The sequence below is a fragment of the Talpa occidentalis genome, unplaced genomic scaffold, assembly GCF_014898055.3.
Source record: "Talpa occidentalis isolate TD23 unplaced genomic scaffold, MPIMG_talOcc4v2.1 talOcc4.10, whole genome shotgun sequence".
Taxonomy (NCBI): domain Eukaryota; kingdom Metazoa; phylum Chordata; class Mammalia; order Eulipotyphla; family Talpidae; genus Talpa; species Talpa occidentalis.
The window spans coordinates 72331049-72351232 of NW_023600993.1; the positions used below are offsets into that span (position 1 = coordinate 72331049).

General features: G+C 42.7%; 1 protein-coding gene across 1 annotated transcript in view; it reads right to left on the bottom strand.

The window, feature by feature from the left end:
* PCSK2 (proprotein convertase subtilisin/kexin type 2) overlaps positions 1-20184 on the bottom strand; it is a 244172-nt gene that overhangs the window by 17993 nt on the left and 205995 nt on the right. Inside the window, exons 8-10 of the mRNA XM_037494323.2 lie at positions 17464-17639; positions 8056-8271; positions 5496-5596 (exon numbers count right to left, since the gene is read on the bottom strand). Coding sequence (XP_037350220.1) covers positions 5496-5596; positions 8056-8271; positions 17464-17639 — 493 coding nt within the window. The remainder of the gene's footprint in view (positions 1-5495; positions 5597-8055; positions 8272-17463; positions 17640-20184) is intronic.

Consider the following 20184-nt stretch of genomic DNA (forward strand, 5'->3'; position numbering starts at 1 on the left):
AGACAGGGAAGGTGGGGGGTTTCCTAGGAGAAAGAATGTTCTGGAAGGAAGGCTCTAGAGGCAGGAGGAGGGAAACACACAAGTGATAAACTTAAAAAGGCACAGGAAGACAAGAAGACTGAGTGTGACAGGCAGGGAGAGCCCAGAACCAAGAGACAGGAGGCATGACAGGGCTTGACCCATGTTAGAACATTGTCACCTGATCTTAGTGACAGGAAGTAAGAGCAGAGGGACACTGCATCTGATATTTATAAACATCACCAGGGAGGTTGTATTTTAGATGTGTGGCCTGGAAGGCAGGACCATGATAGTCAGATGCTGCTACAGGAATCTGACCCTGGCATGGCCATAAGAAATAAAGCTGGGGGCTTCACAAGGCCACATATGAGTAAGTCCCAGGTCAATTGTCAACAAAAATGGTTACATTTGTGCAGCTGGCAAAGAATTTATTGGCTGGATCCAGTCACGAGTAAGATCCTGTGAAGTTAGAGTAAATGATTGTTATTAGACTGGCCCTAGACCACTCAAGATAGACAGCTGACTCTTGATTCAGAACAAGCAACCAGAGATCAAACTAGAGCCCAGGGCTTCTAGGGGAGACATTCTACCTTCACTAGAAGAGGCCAGGGCTCCAAAAAGAGGTTACTCAGGACTCCCTGGGGGACATCATGCCTGACAAGGAGAGGCTGTGGCTCTTGGTAAAGAGGATCTGAAACCCAGGAAGAGACTGGCCTCGCCTGACTAAGTCAGGATACTGACCAGGGAGACTCAGGAGTCTCCTAAACCGTGAAAACCTGTTCCTGGCAGGGAATTACATTCTTAACAATTGTTTGCCTACCTATAATGGGCAAACTGTATTTGCTACAGAAAGTTGTCCTCGCCAAAACTACAGCTGGCTTACCAACTTGATGCTAAGAAAAATAAAATACAAAATATTGACTTTTTTGCGTGTGTTTCCTGTGTGTGTGTGTGATATCCCTCAACCACTGTCTTTCAGAGTTCTTTTATTTATGGTGTCAAATTTTCCTGGGCCCAATGAGCATTTTCCTCCTAGTGATCCAGACAGCAAAGGTAATTTTAAGAGAGAGAACATGCATCTTTAGAGGAACTGCAAACTAAAATCTTTTAAAGAAGTTTCAGTTTTAAGGTTGGAGGAAAGAGAAACATTGGGTGAATTCTGGGAGGCAACAGAATTTTCATTTGTCTCTTGTTGGTTATGGTTTTATCTGAACAGAGCTGTGTATTAACCTGACCAAAAAGCTTCATTTCTCTGGGTCTTGGTCTCTTCCTCTGTAAAGAGAGGTGTTTGAGTAGTGAAACTTGCAATGGTTTTCTCTCAGCTTTAAAATTCTGAGTCTATCTTCCAAACTTTGACAGGATTAGAAAATGATTTCGAAAGTCTGAATTATTTCCAGTCTGGAAAAATAATGTATTTGTAAGTCAGGCTGGCATTTTCTCACAGCCCCTGTTTGCCTAACACCTGTGAACTGTGACAGAAAATCCAGTTTACAAGATGCCTTGGGGTAGCTGTGGTGTGCAGATCCTGATCTTAAAGAAACAGAAACCTAATTTTGTGCACTGCTCTTGAGGAAGAGACAATTCATTCACAGCGGCCCACTGCCAAGGGCACAGCAAGTGGGAAGGCCCTCAGACCAGATGGCGGTTTTTCTATGTCTCACAATCAGGCCCAGGAAAGGCCTGGAGTTGGAGACCTTTTCTCTGTTTTTATTATGCTTTGATGAAAAGCTTCTCTGAAAAAACCTTAAACTCCTTAGGGTTTAAATATTGACTCTGCTATTTTCCAATCAGGTGCGCTTGGATGAGTTGCCTTTACAATCTGAACCTCAACCCTCACATCTTTAGGTGTAGATTAATGTGTGAAGAGGAACTAGACACTCAGTGGTCCTGGACACTCAGTAAAGACTTTATTATTATTAATAATAAAATCTATCTCATATATTGGGTTTTCAAATAAGTTAGAAGTGAATAGTATTGGTCACAATATTTAAAGGTAAAGGAATGTCTTTAATTTTTAAGGCATATTCAACCCCAAAATCAATATACAACCAATTAAAAATGTACATTCTAAAGACATAATATTTTTGAAGCATGCTACAATATTCTTGGAAATCACAGGTGATTTATTGATGATCTAACTTTCTATATTTGTCAAAAAGAAAGTAGATATCCAGAAGAGGAAAGTGATTGTTTATTTACTTAGTTTCTTGAAGATACTAGCTGTTGTCCTCCTTGTACCTACCTTTCCTCTTTTCTTATTGAGAAAACCTCAATTTTATTAGGAAGAGTAATGTTATTAGCTAAAAACAAAAACCAACCAACCAACCAAACAAACAAACAAAACACTGCATCTCCCAGCCTTCTTTGCGGCCTGGGGTAGTTATGTGACAGTTTTGGCCAATGAGAAATAAGTGGAAACCACTCAGCAGGACTTTTTAGAAAAGACTTGTGACTCAACTGGTAGATCTCTTTTTACCCTTTTCCTGCCTGAAATATAAAGGCAGGAAATCTGGAAAGGGCAGAAATCTGGAAAGAGCCAGATTTCCTGATTCATAATAGCACCTCCACACTAGCTCTGGCTCTTTACCTCTGTATTATCTTTCCCAATGCAGGAAAAAAAAAACAAACCAAAACAAAACATATTGCTGTTTAGCTATTGTTATTTGGATTTGCTGATTTCAATCTTGAACCAGTACAAGTACCTAATCAAAGCAGAGTCCAGATAGTCATTCCACACAACACTACTCTGATTCACGTGTTCATAGAGCCATTGCCTCACTGGATGGTCACATGCCCTGGTCCAATAGGCACAAGTTCAAAACAATCTAAGTGCCCATTGACAGATAAATGGATAAAGATGATGTATGCTAGTATATATACACAATGGAATACTACTCAGTCATAAAAAATGAAATCCTGCCACTTGTAACAACACAACTAGAGCAGGAGATGTTATGCTTAGAGAAATAATTCAGATGGGAAAAAAGCAGATACTTGATTTTACTCATATGTGGTATATAAAGAAAACAAACAGATGACCTAAATAAACAAAAATAATCTTTTAGATTATAAGATGGAAGATGGTTATCAGATAAAAGGGGAGAAAGGGAGGTAAATCAGATAAAAAGGTCAATTATATGGTGGAGGACAGAATTGGACCTTTAGTGGTAAACTTAATGTAGCGTATACACAAGGTGATTTATGATAATGAAAATTTCAAACTTATATAAGGCAATGTTACTTCAATTTAAAAAAAAGTAAAAAAAGGTGGTGGAAGTGCAAACTGGTCCAATCACTATGGAAAGCTGTCTGGAAATTCCTCAGTCTACTAAAAATGGAGCTACCATATGACCTGGCAATTGTACTCCTAGGGATCTACCCAAAGGACACAAAAACATTGATTCAAAAGAGCACCTGTACTCTTATGTTTATTGCAGCACTATTTACAATAGGTAAAACCTGGAAACAACCCAAATGCCCAAAAATAGATGACTGGATCAAGAAGATGTGGTACATATACACAATGGAATATTATTCAGTCATTAAAAAGATAAACTCATGCCATTCACAGCAACATGGATGGAGCTAGAGGGAATTATGCTCAGTGAAATAAGCCAGAAGGAAAAAGAAAAAATATCAGATGGTTTCACTTATAGAAGGAATATAGAGGAACCAAATAAGACATCAGTGTAAAAAAATAATAACAGTACAAAACACAACAAAGCAAAATTAGACAATTATAAATCAGAGACATCCTGCAGGGGAGGAGGAGGGAGACGGATCAGAGGGAGGGAGGGAGGAGCACAGGGGACTGAGGTGATGGTGCAGGGGTGAAGGAAAGTCTATGGGGACTATATCTGAGGGGGTGGGGGGAGCAAATATTGTTTAAAAATGAACAATGATGTAAAAAAATAAAAAATTAATTAATAAAAAAGATAAATAAAATTTTTTAAAAAATAAAAAAATATTGGTACAGAGTCAGGTAATATGTTTAGAAATCCTACAGTCTTGATCCACCACTTTCATTTAGATTTTGTCATTGGCAAGTGACACTTGCCAATATCCAAGGAGACTTTGAGTCAAGTCAAGGTTTAAATTGAGACCAGGAAACCCTCCTCATTTTAGAGCACTCCTGCTCTCTGTTCTCTGAGAAGTTCACATAGGCAGCAGACATCCACTGCTTGTCTGCTCCCAGTGGGAGTGAGCAAACCGACTCAGACTCCAGGGTCCACAAGCCCTGAGATGAAGAAACGAATCTTTGGGAAATGCACAGAATATGTAGGTTTTTGGCCTCTGTGCTCAACAGCCTGCTTTGATCACTGTCCATCTCTTGGTGTCCTAAAACTTCCACCTAACTTTCATTAGAAAAATTAAACTATGGCTTGGTCCAAAGAAAAGTGTCATTGCGAACTTGGGGGTTTATCTGTAAAAATTAAGTATTTTTATTTTGTTTTGTTTTTGTTTTTTGTTTTTTGCTTAAAGGCAGAGAATTAGACTCCACAATCTCTCAAAAACTTTCCTATTCTTGGAATCAGCTCTCACCTCCTTTGCAAATCAGAAAATGCATTGCATATGTAGAGAGATGGCTGCTTGGAGATTGATGCTAGAAACTCTGGTTGCCTAGCAATGGCTGACAGGGATGGGAACTCAACTCCCTTTCCCCAGGAGCCTGAATGAATCGAACTTCTCACAAATTGCTGGGTACAGCATTTGCAGACAGTTCTCTTCATAGCAAACATTTGCACTCAAACCATATGTCTGGTGCCTGAAGCCCACAGCTCATTCCTCTAACACAAGGCTGACCTCTGAATTTCCCTAAGAGAAGACAGAGTAGCAGATGGTCAGGGACATCTCTCTGCTGAGGCTCAAATCAAGGTATATCCAGTAGTAGTGATATGTGGCCTCTCTGTGTAGTGCTGAGAAAAGATGGTCTCTTCTTACCTGTAGCTTAGGTTTTCCACAAAGCTCATTTCTTGGTCTATACTGCATGACTTTGCCTATCTTCTTTCAGTATTAAAAGTGAATTAACCTGAAAAGTTAACAAATCTTGAGTGGGAGTGTCCTGTTTATCACATGGTCTGAAATACCTTGGTGATACACAGTCTGGCAAATGTTTACCTTCATTTAGCTGATTATGAGTGTTCTTGGAGTAAAACAGTCATGAATACATAGAGTATAAAGGGATGGTTTTCATAAAAAAAGAAATATCTATGTATCCCTATTTGATATCTGAGAAGTAGCTGATTTGTGCAGCTGGATGATGTGGTCTTGTGCTCTCCTGGGGATGGAATTATGTGGAATGTGTGTGTGTGTGTGAGTGAGTGTGTCTATTTCCTTGGGCTGATGGGTCATTTCGAAATGCCATCAGAGTTCATTGACCTTAACTCTTACAGACTCTCACACCTACTTGTGGAAACTTGGTATTGGGGGAGGGATGTATTATAGAGCCAGCCTTTGGCCCTGAGCTGGAAACATACTTAGCCTCTAAAGCCAGTGCAAACACGCCAGCTGCCTCGGGAGCAGCTGCAGAGGTCCCAGAATGCCTCAGAGTACAGTTGCCATACAAATCTGTGGTTGCCTAGAAAGGAAGATATTGAGTAATGAATAACAGATCAGGCAATTTTGAACCCTTAAACAATAAAGATTAGGTATTCTATATTTCTTATTTAAACTATACTTTGTTGTGAAGATTAAGATGAGCTGAGGAGAAGTTTAGCACCCATATACCTTTCCATGTTGCCATAAATTTTATTTGAGCTTCCTAGCAGCCCATGCAAAAAGGGACACACATCAACTATCATTTCAGTGTCCATAAGGTAAGAGCAATTGTTCAGAGAAGCATATCTGCTTCCAGAGGTAGAAAACATTTATTTCCTGGATCCTAAAGTGAAACAATACAGATGGGAAGTGACAAGTTACTTTTAGTGACAGTGACTTGCAATATTCCCAAAGAGAGAATAAACATGTTCAACTCAAGTCTGCTTAGAAGTATGGATCATTAAAAACAAAATGTTTCTCTATATCTAAAATTTATGGAGAGAGTCTAAGACATAGTGAACTAGGACAACTGCCATGTAAGTGAGTATTTCACAACATTGTAAAGGGAGAGAGACTGATCAGGTTTTTACAAAGAAAAAAGAATCTCACATTCAGTATTTTTGAAAGCCAGAGTTTTCATTAAAACCATACATAAACCATATGATTCTGCTTCCTCCTGTGTGTCTATAGGATCCTCAAGTGGACCTATTATTATTATTATTATTATTTAAAGATTTATTTATTTATTTATACAAGCCCTGGGTATAGTCAGAAGCGCGGGAGGGTGAGAGAATTCAACAGAGACAGAGCAGGGAACAGAACAGGCAGATAGACAGAAATACACTGCTGAGGGGAGCAGCGGGCATGGCAGGAGAGGTCTGCTGCACCATGTGGGACCCTTGCCGGTGGCTGGGGATCAAACTGGCACTGCAGACACTGTGGGCAGCTTCACAGCCCAGTGCTCAACCACTGCACCACCAGGGGAGGCCCGGGACATATTATTTGAGGAACAATGTATCAGGGAGGTTTAAAGGCATCTACCAGGAAAAATTACAATATTCAGAGGTAGCTCTACTGAGGCCCATCCCCAGCTTCAGTAGAAAGAGAGTCATAGATAAGCATAGAAGACAAGGTGACACAATTGGGACCAGGGAGTCGGACTGAGCTCCCCATACTTGTCCCCTTCTGCTCTGCTCTTCTCTCTCTCTCTCTCTTTTAAAGATTTATTTATTTATGCATATAAGAACTGGGGTACAGGCCAGAGGTGTGGGGGTGGTGAGAGAATTCACGAGAGACAGAGTGGGGAACAGAACAGGCAGACTGACTGAAATACACCGCTGAGGGGAACAGCAGGCAAGCCAGGAGAGGTCTGCTGTACCATGTGGGTTGCTCCCTGGCTGGGGATCGAACTCGTGCTGCAGTGGCTGCGGACAGATTCACAGGTTGCGGCTTAACCCTTTGCGCCCCCATGGAGGCCCATTGCTCTTCTCTCTTATGACAAAATGCTCATAGGTAGGAGGGGCTGAAGCCTCCTTCTACTTCACACGCTTGACACATGCTGAGGTCCTTCCAAAGACCCAGAGGCAGCCTAGGGTAAGGGCTGTGTCTATTGTAGATAAAGTAATCTCCTGGCTCACACACTGGCTGGTTAGCTAGGTGGAGCTCAGGCAGGAACTTGGGATGGAGCATTGTTTGGTAATGAATGTTGTGTCCCTGTTCCTGCCCTCTTCCCTTGGGGAGCAAGACGGGTGGCCAGTCAGGATGTAACTCAGCAAGACTATAGGACCACCTATTTGAGGTCTGAGGAAAGCAGATAGGTAGTGAAACATCCAGAGTGAGGTAGAGATCCAAAAATGTCCATGATGTTCTACAGTAATATATGTCAAAGGGACATGGAACATGCATCAATATACCTACTCCCTTAGGAATAAAGAGCTGCTCAGAGAAGTGCAATATATGATCAAAGTCTCCTTTTTTTCAGCATTTTGATTTTTATATCCTGGGCTTATTTTAAAATATGTTGAAAATCACTGCTCTTTCCTTAAGAAAATATACCGCGTGCCCAATTTGGGCCCCAGAATGGATTCTTGGATGCCATTTTGAAATCACTATGATAAGTAGATGGGTTCTTGGTTCAGATGGGGTGGTGGTGTGATGCCTATATTCTTAATGTTCGTTCTCTTGGTTAGTGACAGGCAGGGGCAACTTCTGGTTCAACGTGAGTTCTCATCAACACTTGTCAGCCAAAATGATGAGTGGACACAAAGACAATCTATGGGAAATCAGCTGGAAGGGCGTCCTCACAGCTCTTAATTCCAACTTTTGCCAAAACACTAAGAGGCCTGGAAGGTCATGGTTCTCCCTGGAAGGCCACGGTTCTCCCCTGAGGACATGCGCTGACTCTGGGAGGGAATGAACGAGCCCCCTTCCACTCCCCCGATGTCACGCAGTGTCCTGCGTCCCCCCTCCACCACATCCTGCGGGAGTGGCCCCACTCACCACGCCAGCCTCGGGGTTCCTTTTCCTCCCGTTGCTGAAGGTGGAGGCCAAGGTGGAGGAGCAGCTCTCGTCGTACAGGGCCGTCCTGCCGTCGTTGATGGCGGAGTTGATGGAGATGGTCCACATACTGGAGGCGTAGCCGTCGCAGTTACAATCATCGTAGCTGCCGCCGTCTCCCGAGGCCCACACGTAGATGCTGCCTTTGCCCCCTCGGCCCTGGGGGAGGACAGGGAGAAAGCCCCCAACTCTCAGGCCCATCCTTGCTCCCAAAGGGCTGCAAGATGGGGGTCCTGTCCTGCCCCGCCCTGCCCCAGAAGGTCCTGGCTGGGAACTTCTTTAGCAGCTGAAGGAAATGACCGGGTTCTGTTCTGCCTGCCTGAAAACCACATCCTTCTGGAGGGGCACGTGAGGAGGTTTTTTCCAGGAAGGCCTCAATATAAAAAGTCATTCGAATTTATAATATGAACTGGGGATAAGTGGGTAAGAGAAGCTGAAAAAAATCTCTATAAAATTTACAAATGAACTGCTTTTTGCAAAGGCAACAAAGATAGCACATGCTAATGGTAAAAAAAATCAAAGTATATGAAAAAATGGAAAAAAAAATCCCCTGGAATGCAATCATTATTATCCAATTCTTATGTGTCCTTTCAGTCATTTTTCAGAAAAATGTGGGTGTACACATAGCTAATTAAGATTATAAAAGATATTTTATATTGTTATATGTTCTCTATACGTATTTTTTTAAGATTTATATATTTATACAATAACCAGGGTACAGGCCAGATGTGCCGCAGGGTGAGAGGATTCACCAGAGACAGAGCGGGGAACAGAACAGGCAGACTGACGAAAATCACTGCTGAGGGGAGCGGCAGGCGAGACAGGAGAGGTCTGCTTTGCCATGTGAGATTCTCGCCGGCCGGAGGGGATCGAACCCGCACTGCAGAGGCTGAGGACAGCTTCACAGTGCGGCACTCAACTGCCTGCCCCACCAGGGAGGCCCTCTCTATACATTTTATATATGAAGTGGCTGTAAGTATAAAATACACATTGTACTCCAAAATACATATATCTTACAAATTTTACACACACACACACACACACACACACAGAATCATGTCATAGTGGGATCCTTTTAAACACAATGCTGTATGATATTTTACCTGTGCAAGGAAACAGCATATAAAAAGAAAATCTAATACCATCAAGCGTACATGTAACAAAATTAACTTTAAATACATAATGATATGCAGAACAGTTACTACATATGGTAATTAGCTATAAACTACAAGCTTTATCACAAATACCTAGCTAGCATTGCTCTTCAGTTTAAACCCTGTCCTTAGTGCTCAGCCTTTTCTTTTCCTGTTCTTTGTCTACTAGGAGTATCCTCTCTCTCTTCACAACTGAAGAGCAGGCACTCTTCCAGCTTCCCACCTGGGGGGATAGTAGGGCAGGGTGGGGGAAGAGGCATGCACCCACACCATATGGGAGGTGAGCAGCTGATGTACAGCTTCCACCCTCTCCACAGCAAGGCCAGGGTGGCTCTAGAATGCTCTAGGGTGAGAAGACAAGTAGAAGATACGGCTGCAAAAGCCTGTCCCTTCGTGGTCATGGGCGTTCGTGGTCTTGAACCTCTCCCCAAAAAGGATTATGTGTCCTGAGTATCACTAGTGTTAAGGCTGAGAAACTTGCTCTAAGGGTAGTGAGCTGGAAGTTGCTGGCTTTAAAGGCATAGCCTAAATCAGTCTCCAACAAATCCCCAATTTCTTAACAAGTTCATGCAGATTTTGTATTTTTCCCATGATAGAGAAATGTCACAAATCATTATCATTGACTAAGATGAAGCTCCAGCTAGAGACCATGTGCCCCCAGCACATCACCTGTATTCCAGGAGATGAAAACCCCAATTTGAGAAGCTTGGGGCTAACATGACTTAGTCCCTCCACCCTAACATGTGTAGTGAGCCAGACTAATGACCAGCCCAGTTCTTGATCCAGTAGTATTACCTGCTTGCAGGTCTGCAGAGGTGAACCTGATATACAGCCTGCCTTTTCATAAACATCCTATTATTCTAATTTTTTTCTTCAGCTCCCTTGGCATCTTAATACAACATTGACATATCCTAAAAAGTTATTGCATTTTTTTATTAAGGAACTCATATTCATTGTGAGATAATTGGAATCTAGAATATGAAGAAAAAAGTCCTTTATAATCTTCATGAATAGAAAATCATCAGTGGTATTTTGTGAATTTCTGCCAGTTTTTATGTAAATGCAAAGTTAAGATACATTGTTTAAAAATGAAATTGGGATAATAAAATATATCCATTTTTGTGACCCGGCTTAAAAGATATTTCTCACTTATTATTATATCATTAACATTTTTCCTTGTGTGATTAAATATTCCTCTACACAAGAATTTTTTATTAGTCTTATTAAATAGTGAGTCCATAATTTATTTACTCCTCTTTCTTAGACATTCATGAAAGACTGTTCTCTCTCTCTTTTCCCAAATAGAGTTCCTAAAAGAGGGAATTTGTGGTGCAATAATGTCTCATTCTTTTGAGTTACATTTTTTCTACTAGAAGTTAAGCTTATCTTTTTGCATCTTTACTGTTCATCTATGTCCTTGTTATATGAATAATTTAACAAAGCATCAACCCCCCACCAAAGATAATATTCTTTGCTTGTTTTTTCTTTCATGATATTCTGATTTGTTAGAGTTCTTCCCTTATGAAGGAACTTAATCAAATTTATGTCATTGTACTGCATATATATTTACCAATTTTTTAATTTTATATGTTGCATTTTGACTTGCAGATATTTCACCACATTATTTAAACCTATTATTTTGTCTACCAATGCATATTTTAAATACTACTTAAAGCAATGTATTGATTTACAAATACTATCTTTTGCACTCACAGTTTCTGAAATAATTTTATTCAAACTATTCACAAACATCTCTGATATGTATGTTTATTCTCCTTAGATCAGTGGTTACCTCTGAGGCACTTAGTAGTATTTCTGGACTCATTGTAGCAGTTATTGATGCTCTTTGCTAAATAGTGAGAGTTCTTGTCCAAAGCTTGGGCCCATGACAACTCCCCTTGTGGTTGGATGTGGTCTTGTGATATACAGTATTAATTCCAGGCTGAACCATTTACTGGTCAGTGCCAGAAGCTGGAGAGCTTCTTCCTTCTCTCTCTAGATTAACAATATTCCATATGTCAGTCCTGATCCTTCCGAGACTGTGATGAGCAGGGTCCTCTTCTCACCATAATGGATGTGTAGCTGAGAAAAAACTTGTGGTTGGGAGTCTCTGAACTTTGGGGGCTGTTTGATACTGCAGCATAATGTAGCCTCTCCTGACAGATACAGCTCATTATGTTCATTCCTGTTTAAGTTGTAATAGATACAGCATTTAAAAGAAACTCTGTGTAATGAAGTCCCCGACACTTTAATCCCAAGCCACAGTAGCTATTTGTATAATATTAGAGTAGTTTGCTGTTTTCACTTTTGCTGAGATGTATATTATTACTCTTGACAATTTAACTACCTACTAAACTGCTTTTTATTTTTTAGTGTAACTAAAAGCCTTTTAATTTGAAAAAATGTTAAGTACCACAAAAGTAGAGTGAATAGTATAATGAATCCCCATGTATCCATTGCTCAGTTCACAATGACCAGACTTGCAGAAAAAATTTAAGGGTTTTATGTAGTTATATTTATTGCTTTTTTTTTTTTTTTTGGTAAATAGTTTCCCTTTACGTTTGTGCTTAGAAAGCCCCTCTCTGTTACAATATTAGTGATTGAATTATATTTCCATATAGCTGTTTTATATTTTCATTGTATAGTCACTTCTTTTTTCTACCTGGAGGACCAGAGGAGGCAGTACAGTCACACAGGGGCAGTGGGTGGACAGACTTTTCTGCCCCAGGATGACTGGTTGCACCAATGGGGAGCCAGGGATTGGTACCAATATATGTTGCTTCACAAACCAATACTGAGGCAAGGATGTGGGTACAGGTAGTTAATTTGGGGAAATAGGTGATTTTAGGAAGTACCGTGAGCAATGGGGAAGCTCAAGACAAGGAGGGGAGAAAAGCCAAGTGTGAGTTAATGAGTAGGGTCCCCCTGTGGGCCACTGTGGTCATTCCCTCTGGAGTTCCCCTGGGAACCTGCCACCAGCACAGTGTCCCTGGAGTGTTACATCCATGGTCTGGCCAGTGTGTACCGGGGAGCACAGAATGTCTCCAGGTGGAGGAGCAGAGAGAGGCACGCTGGCATGCAGGGCGGGGATGCACATTGAAACCATGCTGAGGCAGCTGGGCCATCCCTGGCAGCATCTGCCAGAAGCCCCCATGGGATTGGTGGGACTTCATCAGGAGTGAGGCAGAGATATCAGGATCTCCAGGAGAGCCAAGTGAAGGATGTTGTAGCTGCCCATAATCTCTGATTAAATTCTTCCCTCTAGCTTGTGCTTAATGAAACCTGAGTCTTCCCTAATTTTAATTGTCTTCCATGTATCCACTGTGGATGTATGAGCCCTGTGCAAACCTGCCTGCTTCCTAGCAGGATCCAAGCACACCAGGGTGACTGACCTGCCTGATGTCATGGGGGTTGGTGAAGGGTTTGCATTCCCGTCCTCCCTGGGTGGGTTTTTCTGGGTCAAGATGGGTCACTGGCACCAATAAGACAAAAGGATGAGTGAGCAACTGTTTCAGGGGACCGAGAGGTTATCTGGGAAGAAGGACTTTCAGTGCTGAAACCTGGACAGTCCCTAATTCTGCAGTGCTATTGCAGCACTCTTTGCATAGCTAGACCTGGAAGCAGCCTAACTACCCATCGACACATGGCTGGGTCAACAATGTAGTATTTATACCATGGAATGCTATTCAGTCATAAGAAGGGATGAAATGCAGCCACTTTCAGAAAATGGGGGGTGTTTGGTGTGGTCATATGTAGTAAAACAAGTCAGAATGACAAAACAAAATTACTGGACATTTACATAGAAGATGATTTGATAAAATAAAATCCTTATAAAATCTAGGGAGCATTAATAAACACCATGAGGGCTCTGAAGCTAAGGTTCAAGGGATAGACAGGATGGTGATGGGGAAAAAGAATAAAACCAAAACCCAGACATTCCCCGACCTAGGCTGGCCCAGCACCCAAGAAGGATCTTCCACAGCCCTTTCTTCCACTTCTCCTTATTGGAAATGGAGGAAGGGATCATAATGGCACGGACCCTTTCAGAGACTGAACATCAGACTCCACGCTGTGCAGCCCGTGTTCAGTTGTGGACCTTCATTTGGATTCAAGGAGTAATCCTGAGTCCTCACAGGAGGCATCCGTGCCTGTCAGGGGCCCTCGCTTGCTGCCACGGTGTCAGGACCACTGCTCTGATGAAATTTCAGCAGGAGGCACCCGATTAATCATTGTCTCCTTACCCAGCTCTCTGCGCACCCCCCTTTCCCGGGTGGTGGCTTTTGAGCTACTGTCTTGCCAGTGACCCTTATGGAGTGCATTCTAGCTTGAAGATCTGGGATCTGTGCTTGTGCCCTTTGCAAGTCCCCAGAGAATACACGATGCTCTCTCATCTGTGCCTCAGAGGATTTTCTGTGGCTTTGTCTTTAAATATTCCTAAGATGGGGCCTCCGGTAACAACCCAGGATGATTAATAGGAGGTTGAGGTATAGTCATCAGAACCACAGCCACGCCAGGGTTGTCATGAGTGGCTGCATTTGCTCAAGATGTAGAAAGAAGTTCATGAATCACCTGTCACTTTCAAGGCCCTCTGGTGTTGTCTGAATGCCCCTTCTGGTTGTCAGAGTAATATAAGATACTGTGTCATGTAATAGCTGGACTTTGTTGCTATATCAATCTTTTTGCAAGGTCTACATCCTTTTCTGACCAGCAAAAGCCGCAGCTTATTGGTTCTTTATTACCCAGAGAGTGATGACTCTACATCTCAGAGTTGGATAAACTGTGAGGTTTTGCCTAAACTGCACTTTGAAATTGCAGCAGATGGCAATGGCAAAGGATATCAGCCCATATGCCTTAGGTCTTATATCATCTTGTGACTGGAATTTTCTTTTTTTTTTTCTTTAAAGATTTATTTATTTATTTATGCAAGCACTGGGTACAGTCAGAAGCACGGGAGGGTGAGAGAATTCACTAGAGCCAGAGCAGGGAGCAGAGCAGGCAGAAGGACCGAAGTACACTGCTGAGGGGAGCAGCGGGCGGCAGGAGAGGTCTGCGCGCCATGTGGGACCCTCCTCCGGTGGCCGGGGAGCAGCTGGGGATCGAACCGGTGCTGCAGAGTCTGTGGGCAGCTTCACAACCCAACGCTCAACCGCTGCGCCACCAGCGAGGCCCGTGACTGGAATTTTCAGACACCAACATAGGCATCTCCTTGTCTAAGAGCTTTCTTCCTTCGACTGAAGGCAGCTCTGTATATCTGCCCTTAGTGTATGTCCCTTGGGAACAACTTTCAGCCAATGATTTTGCCCCAGTGCACTTGCCATTAATAGAATTATTTGAGTATGTTCTATCCTAATGGGATTAAGCTCTGGTTGCTCCTATTGGAGGCTGGTTTGATAATATACCTTTTATTGGCCCCTTCTTCCCTGTCACACCTCTCTACTCACAACTGGTTTGCTTTTACCTTCCAAATCAATGACTGGAACTCAATCCTTATCTCGTGATTTGCTTTGGGGTTCCTAAACTGAGACAAATCAATTATTGGACTTATCATAATCCAGGGGTCTCCGATTATCACCTACTTTCCACATATAATGTGAAGAATACTTTAACCGTGTATTCAACATGTGGACTATAAACTAAAGAGGAAATGATTGACTAAGCAAAAGAAAAAATATTTCCTTCTTCCCTTCCTTCCTGCTTGCTCTTTGTACCTTCTCTCAAGTATTTATTGAATAAACTTGAGATATAAACTTAAGTCTCTAAGGACCCAGGTAAGTGGTTTTTTTATGTGTGAAGCAGATGTTAGACAATTGGGAGTGGTGGAGTCTGTGGCAAACAGTACAACCTGATAAAGGGCTCTTACTCTTCCTTTTCCTCTTTCTTTTTATCATTACTATGTTTCTCAAACAAATTCTATATTCAGGATGCTAAAATTTAAAGACAAGCATATGAACTGCCTTTGTGTAGTAGGTAATTATCTAACTACTTTGTTTAGGTGGAGATCACCTTTCAGAGGTAGATTTGCCTTTAGAGCAGCAAGACAACTGAAATAACTGGGAGGAAATCTTTGCTGATGTATATTACACCATCATTCACAAAAGTTTATAATACTGACCCAAAAATGTCACCTTGAAGCAAGGAAAGAATCATTCTCACAGTCTAGGGGAAAGTCAAATGAGAAGTCATGTATTTTTCATCATATGCACTTCACTTTCTGAAATATTTACATGCTGTCATCTGAAAATAAGTCATAACAATTTTCTCCTTAAGTTTTGGCTCACTTGGCAACTTTTTCAGAGCAATCACACTTGAAAGGACCTTTTCAGTTGTAGCAGGAGAGGTTACAGATAGAGAAGAGAGAAATATCCAGCCTTGAGATGTGGTGGAAAAATTCAGAAGTCCGTGGAAAATGACAGAAACCTGACTTAGGGATGCCTGACTCTCTTTTGACCTTGGGTGTCAGAAAACACTTCTCAGTGAAAAATCTTTATCTCTTGGGGAGGGGAGGGCATCTTCACAGTGTTCCCCTGGGTACCTGCTGTCACCTAGTCCTGGGCTTAGATGTGTAACCACGTCTGTCCACCTACACAGTGAATAATCCAATAAGGAAACAAGCTGTTTGTGTTAAAAGTTTCATTTGAAAAATTCCTAAGGATCCAGACATTGAAATGGGGCAACCCCTCCCCACTTCCTCCCTCTTCCCTATCCTGACACCTCTGCCCCGCCTCCTCATTGGTAAACTCCCTCTGAAAACTGCAGTGTGCCTTTCAAATGTCAGGGGTTTTTGGTGCTATCTCAGATGGACTGCCTGTCAGCTGGTCTACCTCGTGATAAAACATTACTTCAGGGCCTCCCTGGTGGCGCAGCGGGTTGAGCGCAGCCCTGTGAAGCTGTCCGCAGTCTCTGCAGTGCAGGTTTGATTCCTGGCTGACAAGGGAGATACCCACATGGCACGGCAGACCTCTCCTGCCTCGCCTGCTGCTCCTCTCAGCAGTGTCTTTGGTCTGTCTGCCTGTTCTGCTCCCCACTCTGTCTCTGGTGAATCCTTTCACCTTCCTGTGCCTCTGGCCTGTACCCCAGCTCTTGTATAAAATAAATAAATCTCAGAAAAAAAAAAAAACAACATTGCTTCAGGCCTCCCTGTACTTCCAGCCACTATAGCACAAGTTCAATCCCCGGCCAGCCAGGGAGCAACCTATATGGCTCAGCAGACCTCTCCTGACTAGCCCACTGCTCCCCTCAGCAGTATATTTCAGTACATCTGTTTATTCTGCTCCCCACTCTCTCTGGTGAATCCTCTCACTGCCCACACCTCTGGCTTTCACCCCAGTTCTTATATGTGTAAATAAATAAATCTTTAAAAAACAAAAGCAAAAAAAAAAAAAAAACCCATTACTTCATTATTTCCTAAATGGGCAGCGTTCAACTCTAGTGATTGATGTTTAGTCATTGTTATGGATGCTGTTCTCCTTTGAGGATAATTTACAAATTTCATACTATTTAGGATTTAGAGGCTTAGGTTGAATGGATATTCAAAAATTGATACAAACCCAAAAGCTGAAGAATGATTTTAGAGGCTATGGTTATAAAGAGAAGAGAGGGAAGGGGCAGCAGAAAACCCAGCCTAAAAATACCTTGCTGGTATTAACTTAGTGCTGAGCTTCCTGGCAGCCAAGGGAAAGAGCAAACCCTAATGGGCTAAAGCCACATGGCATGTTCCCCAAAAGCAGAGCCTGAGGCAGGGGTCAGGTGCCCCAGACATACTGAGGAAGAGTTCCCAGGAGAAACTTGTGATCTCGGGAGTGAAACAAGAGAGGTGATAGAAGGAAACTCCTCATGATGTGGACTTGAGAAATGTCTTACTTTGGACTGATTCCCAGGTGCGGGCATGGGAGTGCACTAGCACAGAATTTTCCTGAGAGTGCCAGGACAGAGTGGGACTTTTCTCCCCTCTCCTTTGTAGGTGCCACCTTGCAGCATGATCTCAAGGCTCCCCCTGCTCTGCCCTCCCTCAACCGTTGTCATTCACAAGCACCCCCTCCAATTAATTTGCACAGCAAACCCAATTTTGAGGTCCAGGTCTTGCAGGGCCTGAACTAATGCAGAGTATAACAGCCTCACCTCTGCCTCCTGTCCCACTTCTCACCTCTCCCCTGTGCCCCATAAGTGGACGGGCATTGGGCGGCAGGAATCACTGTACCTTGTTCACGCCGTCAGCCATGGCCTGGAGTGTGAGCTCCCTGGGCCCATCCACTGTCTTCCCATTGTCTGTGGGGCCCCAGCTGGCACTGTAGATGTCGATCAGCTGTGGCATGTGGCTGATGGAGGAGGCCTCGATGATGTCTGTCATAAAGGGCTGGTCCAGCATCCGGATGCCTGCAGACATGCAGGGAAACACTCAGCTTCGGATCTCAGTTCAGAGGAGGTGGGGTAGGAGGGCTGGGTGTCCTCCTGGGTGCCCTGGGAAGCTGTAGAATCCTGGGTCCAGCCTTGGGCGGTGTGGATTACACAAGAGGATCCACAAGGAGGGACAGCCCCTCCTCCCCCATCCTTTGGACTCCATTCATACCTCTCCTGATGTGACCACTTGAAGAAAAGTTTATTACTCAGCCTATGTTACTGGAATTCCTCATGGTGAGAGGACACCTTTGTGGAAGAGTCCCTGAAGAGTCTCTTTCTAAATGGAAGTTCACTCTGCAGGGATTGGAGATTGATTGGAACCAAGTTTTCGAGGAAAAGTAAAGCTACTAAGCATGCCATTCACAGGCACCCCCTCCAGTAAATCTGCACAGTGAACCCCATTTTGAGGTCCGTGTCTGGCATGGTGGTGGAGACAGGTGGTGGAGGAAGCAATTGATATTAAATATTTAAGGAGAAATCCTATAGGATAGAGCGCAGAGGGCACGGGGCAGAAGGAGGGACAGAGACAGTAAGTTGGTGGGGAATGTTAGGAAAAGGGGAGCTTCCCAGCTGCATTGTAGCTGAGAAGGCACTTTGGGGAGGACACAGATTTCGTTGGGTTATTCTAAAATAGATTACTAGTGGGTGTTTGATACAACCCTTCCTTTGTCTCTCTCGCTCCCAAGGCAGCTTTGTAAAAATTGTGCATCTAGTAAAGATTGTGCTACTGTTGGTTTTTTTTTTTTTTTGGTTGTTGGTATTTTTTGTGTGTGTGCTACTCTCAGATGCCTTGTAGGAGTGGCTTCTTGCGGGAAGTTGAAAGGAGCAGAGTCCTACAGCCCAGGATTGTGTGGGGAATTTGGACTGCATACAGGAGAGGACATGACCACAAGCTCCAGAGGTGGTTGACATCACCCCAACTCTCCATAAAAAACTCCTGGATTAACAGCAGAAGTCACTGAATTGGGCACTCCGTCCCTCTGTCAGTACCCTCCAAACCTCACTGTTTGGGGCCATATTGCTGTCTTCTTTTTTTTTTTTTTTTTTTTTTGCCTTTACATAAACATATGTGATTTATTTTTTTTATTTTTTATTTTTTAAATAAATTTTATTTTTATATTCCCCATACAATTGCAACCCCCTTATTTTGACCCCAATCCCTCCCCTCCCTGCCCCCACCCCCCATAGAGTGTCTCTGGTTCATAGTTTTTTGTTGATTTTGATTTTCACTTTCTTATAGTTATTCATTTTCCTGGTCCCTTATTTAAGTTTTCTAGATTCCTGCTATGAGTGAGACCATTGCTGTCTTCTTGATACACTATTTTGTGGCAATGAGCCTAGAGTTCTCATGAAGCTGACCCAAGTCTTTCTGCCCATGGGTTTTATGAAATAAAGGAGCTGGGCTGGACACAAATCCTGGTTCCTGACACTCTTTACTTGTTCCTCAGATCAAAGGACATTATTACATATGTAACACTCTCTAAATCAAATAAATCAATTTAAATAAAGACACTCAGATTCTTGCTGACTCTTGATGGACGTCGAGCTGTCTTCTCTGCTAGGTGTCTCATTCTCTCCTCATTGTCTCCTGGACTCCATAGCAAATTCTCCCAAGACTCACCCTCTCTCTAGTCTATGTGTTCAGTCTTTCTGGGTCGCTCTTTAAATCTTCCTTTAGTATCATACCTTTTTTTTTTTAAAGATTTATTAATTTTTGTGTAGAAAAATTGGGGTATAGGCGAGAGGTGCAGGGGGTGAGAGGATTCACCAGAGGTAGGGTGGGGAACAGAACAGGCAGATTGACCGAAATACACTGCTGAGGGGAGCAAGGGCGAGGCAGGAGAGGTCTGCTGTGCCATGTGTGTTGCTCCGTGGCTGGGAATTGAACTCAGGCTGTAGTGGTGATAATGCTGAGACTTAACCCCTGGCCAAAAGGGAGAGTCCCTATCACCATATTTTCAGCCTTTTACCACATTGTTTATTTGAGTGCTTCCTTCACCATCAGCCAGCAAAGTCTCTGAGACCAGGACATGCACCTGTTTTGTTCACTTTAGTGTCCCATGGTACTTGGAATTTATCTTAAGCTTGATAGATATTTGGTGAATAAACACATGAGAGCATTTGTTTAGTTGATTTTCTCCCTAACAGAAATAACAGGCCTAGAAGGACAAATAATAATAGGTCCAGATTTTCCACCCTCTAACATTAACCAATATCAAGTTATACAGAACATGCATATGCACACATATGTGTATATATGTTAAAGGGTAAGCATATATCTGTATATATAACATTTAGTTATATAAATAAAACTTGACCTATAAATCAAGTTACCATTTCTTGCCAACAGATATCCAATTATAAGTTAGCATTCTTTCCCCTTAAGAAACTCATTTAAAATAGGCACATTCCTGCACTGTTGGTGGGAGTGCAAACTGGTCCAACCACTATGGAGAGCTGTGTGGAGATTTCTGGACCTACTAAACATAGAGCTTCCATATGATCCAGCAATTCCACTTCT